Source organism: Pistacia vera, unplaced genomic scaffold, assembly GCF_008641045.1.
Source record: "Pistacia vera cultivar Batoury unplaced genomic scaffold, PisVer_v2 Contig926, whole genome shotgun sequence".
NCBI classification, from domain to species: domain Eukaryota; kingdom Viridiplantae; phylum Streptophyta; class Magnoliopsida; order Sapindales; family Anacardiaceae; genus Pistacia; species Pistacia vera.
This window is the reverse complement of record NW_022196808.1, coordinates 228,840-233,403: the sequence shown is the minus strand read 5'-3', so window position 1 is coordinate 233,403 and position 4,564 is coordinate 228,840. Positions and strand designations below refer to the sequence as shown.

The 4,564-nt window shown below is 37.1% G+C and overlaps 1 protein-coding gene across 1 annotated transcript; it reads left to right on the top strand.

The window, feature by feature from the left end:
* Window positions 1–867: 867 nt before the first annotated feature.
* On the top strand, window positions 868–4,200 carry LOC116120130 (protein NRT1/ PTR FAMILY 5.10-like). Its single transcript, XM_031406066.1, has 3 exons — window positions 868–1,393; window positions 2,232–2,779; window positions 3,297–4,200. Exons 1-3 carry the CDS (start codon window positions 1,037–1,039, stop codon window positions 3,889–3,891), a joined length of 1,500 nt encoding a protein of 499 aa, XP_031261926.1. The 5' UTR covers window positions 868–1,036; the 3' UTR covers window positions 3,892–4,200.
* The last annotated feature ends 364 nt before the right edge of the window (window positions 4,201–4,564 follow it).

Here is a 4,564-nt window from a genome sequence, read left to right as displayed (position 1 = left end):
CTGTTAGTAATTTCTGTTTATTACTGTTTATTAATAGTGAAAATACTAAAATGCCCTTAAAAGTTTGAATTTTAGTTTTTTATAAATTTAAAAATTTTAAAAAAACCCCCTAAGTTTACAAATTTAACTAAATACCCCAATATATAAAAATTTTGTAAAATAACAAAAACACCCCCCACCCGCAAGTGCCAGATTCCGGCCACCACCGCCGGAATCTGGCCGAAAAGTTGTGTTACGACACAGACCCATCGAATCTGTGTCGTAACGCGTCGATCTGGCCTTTTTCGGCCAGATCCGTGGCTGATCTGGCCGGAAAAGGCCAGATCTACGGCTAGATCTGGCCATCGACGCCGCAAAACTCCATCTGCGGCGTCGACGGCCAGATCTGGCAGTAGATCTGGCCTTTTCAGATCTGGCTGTTGCTTCGACGGCCAGATCTTGCCTTTTCCGGCCAGATTCGTGGCGGATCTGACCGGAAAAGGTAAGATCGGCACGTTACGACACAGATTCGACGGATCTGTGTCGTAATGCAATTTTCCGGCCAGATTCCAGCGATAGTGGCCGGAATCTGGCACTAGGGGTGGTGGGGATGTTTTTGTCATTTAACAAACTTTTTATATATGGGGGCGTTTAATTAAATTAGCAAATCTATGGGGTTTTTTAGAAATTTTTAAATTTATAAAAAACTAAAATTGAAACTTTGAAAGGCATTTTAGTCTTTTCACTATTAATAAACAAAAATCACTAACAGAATATGACGGAATGTACCTATTTATCGTTTCAAAATCTTTTAGGTATCAACTTATCGTTACGATAAACTTTAGGTATGCAGAAGTCGTTCGGCCTAACAAATATCTTCAAACAACCAAAATCTTTTACTTGAAAACATGAAAAAGCCAGCGAATCCTGACATCCAAATAACAACAAAACAAAGAAAAACCAAAAAACAAAATCAAGGAATCAGCATCACCGTTACCACATGTACACAAGATATAAAGATATCATTTTTATTCCTCCAATTAGATTTTAGTCTTAGATGATGGCCGCCGTTCCTACTCTCTCCGACGCAGCAACTCCGCTTCTTGAAGACAGAATTGATGGGTCCGTCGACTGCAAAGGCCGACCAGCCAACAGACGCACTTCTGGCCGCTGGAGATCTGCATCTTTCATTATTGCTGTTGAAATGGCTGAGAGATTCGCCTATTATGGGATTGGTTCAAACCTTATTACCTACTTGACTGGGCCATTGGGTCAGTCCACTGCCACGGCCGCAGAGAACGTCAACGCCTGGTCAGGCACGGCATCGCTTCTGCCTCTTTTAGGAGCATTTGTTGCTGATTCTTTTCTTGGACGTTACCGTACTATTGTTGTTGCCTCTCTTACTTACATTCTGGTTAGTTTCTTCATTCCTCAATTGTGGGATTTGTTTCATCGTGGAGAAAGCTGGTATTTTTTTTTTTTTATTTCTTGTCTGCTAGTGCTACTTTACAGTCAAGCTGGTTGATTTAAGATGAGAATTCTTTGTTTTCTTTAGTTTTATTTTAATTTGTTTTCTCTAGTTTTATTTTGTCTTTGTCTTAAGCATGGGTTGATAAAAGCTATTATGTTTCCAAATTGATCAGAGGAAGCCAAATCATCTTCTTCTTTTATTTTTTTTCTGTAGAATAGTGAAGCTTAGATTTTCATAGTTAAAATCTTGCACCTTTTGTATGATTTTGTTTTGTCAAACTAGTGCTTTCAAACTTAGTTTGCGTTTAGAAAGCAAGGTGTTATTGCTGGGTTTTGTGCTCTTTCAAGGTTTTCGGTTTTGTTAGTTTATGCCAGACTGATGATGTCAATGTACCAGCAATGTTGGTTTAATTTCCGGGGCATATTAAAAATTATAAATCTCGCTAATTACTAGTTCCAAAACAATCTGCTCAATATACGTAGATGGTGGCTTTTATTAGCTTATTTGTTTTATCAATTTGCACCAGTTGGAAGACAAACTTTGATTGCAAGTTTGGGAAAATCATCGAGAATTCATTTTGCTAGTTAAGAATTTAGTTTTTGAATAATACCGGACATAAGAAAGCTGAACGCTAAAGTATATTATATTTTATTTCGTGGGAGAAATGCCATGAATATTTATGTTGATTTACTGAGAAAAAGTTTGAGTGCATTCTCTTACCAAATTTCTTTCATATTTCGGTTTTCACTGTACTGACCTGAATTTGTATGATTTTTAACAGGGACTGGGCTTGTTGACTTTATCAGCTATGTTGCCATTGCCTGACACTTCTGATTGCCAAAACACAAATAAAATCACATCATGTTCTCCTTATCAGTTCCAAGTAATTTTATTCTTCTTCTCTTTGTACTTGGTAGCGCTTGGGCAGGGAGGGCACAAGCCTTGTGTTCAGGCTTTTGGTGCGGATCAGTTTGATGGTCAAGATCCAGAGGAATGCAAGCTGAAAAGTTCATTCTTTAATTGGTGGTATTTTGGAATGTGTGGGGGAACCTTGGTGACACTTTTAATCTTAAACTACATCCAAGACAATCTCAATTGGGTTCTTGGATTTGGACTTCCATGTTTATTGATGGCTATTGCCCTGTTTATTTTCTTGCTCGGAACCAAGACTTATCGATTTAGCATAAAAGGTGATGGGAAAAACCCGTTTGTGAGAATTGGTAATGTTTTTGTTGCTGCGGTTAAGAATTGGCGAACTACGCCTTCTGCTATAGCTCTTGAAGAGGAAGCTCGTGGAACCTTGCCACATCAAAATTCTGAGCAATACAAGTAAGGAAAATATTTAAATCATTCGAGATTTAAAAGGCAATAAAGGACACAAGACATCAAGTTAGTTTCTCTGAAGAGATTTGATGTCTGAAAATTTATATAAGATCTGTTCATGCACAACATCAACTTATCCTGCAAAGTAACTTGAAATAAATGAATATTTATTCTTCAAGGATCAAATTTATCACGTAAAACTAATCACTTTGTTTTGTTTTGTTATGACATTGACATGTTATATATAATTATATATTTATGGTGCTATTCTATTAAAGCTATTAGGTTTGGTGAAATTTCATTTTCTGCTTACCATCAGAGAAACATTTACTCATGCAATACCATGAAACTTGTACCCATATATTACTGATGCCACCATAAAGAGGATCTCTTATTAGTGGAGAAGTACTCTGTTCTTTATTTGTTTCCACGACTCTTGCTTCTTTTCTGGTGGTTCTAAATCTTTAATTCATTGTTTTAGAACATTTTATGCAATCAATTTATCGCACTAAAAATCTTGCAGGTTTCTCAACAAAGCCTTGCTTGCACCAGATGGTTCAAAGGAATATGGGAAGGTGTGTAGCATCAGTGAAGTGGAAGAAGCAAAAGCATTTCTCAGGCTTGTTCCAATATGGGTTACAAGCTTGATGTATGCAATCGTGTTTGCTCAATCTTCAACTTTCTTTACAAAGCAAGGAGTTACAATGGACAGATCAATTGCACCAAGCTTTGACGTACCAGCTGCTTCACTTCAATCCTTCATCAGCCTTGCCATTTTTCTCACCATTCCAATCTATGACCGTGTTTTTGTTCCAATTGCAAGAACCTTTACCGGGAAACCTGCTGGCATTACAATGCTTCAAAGAATTGGAACTGGTATGTTTTTATCTGTTTTGTCGATGGTGATTGCAGCTTTAGTTGAGATGAAGAGACTTAAAACTGCTGAAGAATATGGACTGATTGACAAGCCAAATGTGACAATTCCAATGAGTGTGTGCTGGTTGATTCCTCAATATATCTTGTTTGGTGTTGCTGATGCTTTCACCATGGTAGGTCTTCAAGAATTTTTCTATGATCAAGTCCCATCTGAATTAAGGAGTGTAGGTCTCTCACTATAACTCAGTATCTTCGGTGTTGGGAGCTTTCTTAGCAGCTTTCTAATATCTGCCATTGAGAAAGCAACTGGTGGAAATGGCCATGAAAGCTGGTTTTCTAATAATCTCAACAAGGCACATCTTGATTACTTCTATTGGCTTCTCGCTGGACTGAGTGTTATAGAATTTGTAGTCTACTTGTATTTTGCAAAATCATACATTTATAATAAAGGAAGCACAATATGAATGGACTGCCCTGTAAGGAATGCTGTTGTTGTAGCTAGCTAGCAAGCATCATGAGGTTTCTTTTGAATATAACAGCTATTGATGCAAGTAGTAAGAGATTTAAGGCAAGTGAGAATTGCTCAAAAAGAGGAAGATTTATCAAACAAAAATGAAATGACAAGTTATTGATGGTGGTCAAGGGTCGGCAGCAAACTGGAGAACTGAGTTTACATACCCATCCAAACCCGATAAATTAGGGTCCCATTCATTTAATATTTAGTGCTATTACCCTTTACTTCACCTAAGGTTTGGATTTCTGTCAAACACCCCCAAAACTAAAATAGAATTCCAAGGATTAGATCTTAATAGCAGGAGGAAGAAAGGAATGTTGATATGTTTTTGTATTGGTTCAATGTTTATTTTGTGCATTTTTATATTATAAGTTTTGGAAATGAATAGATGTGATTATTAT

What these genes read in the sequence shown, in the direction of transcription:
- LOC116120130 (XM_031406066.1), top strand. Translation starts at nt 1,037, where the DNA reads ATGATGGCCGCCGTTCCTACTCTCTCCGACGCAGCAACTCCGCTTCTT. An exon ending in CCTCTCTTACTTACATTCTG is followed by an intron (nt 1,394 to 2,231) that starts GTTAGTTTCTTC and finishes GATTTTTAACAG; the next exon opens with GGACTGGGCTTGTTGACTTT. An exon ending in CAAAATTCTGAGCAATACAA is followed by an intron (nt 2,780 to 3,296) that starts GTAAGGAAAATA and finishes AAAATCTTGCAG; the next exon opens with GTTTCTCAACAAAGCCTTGC.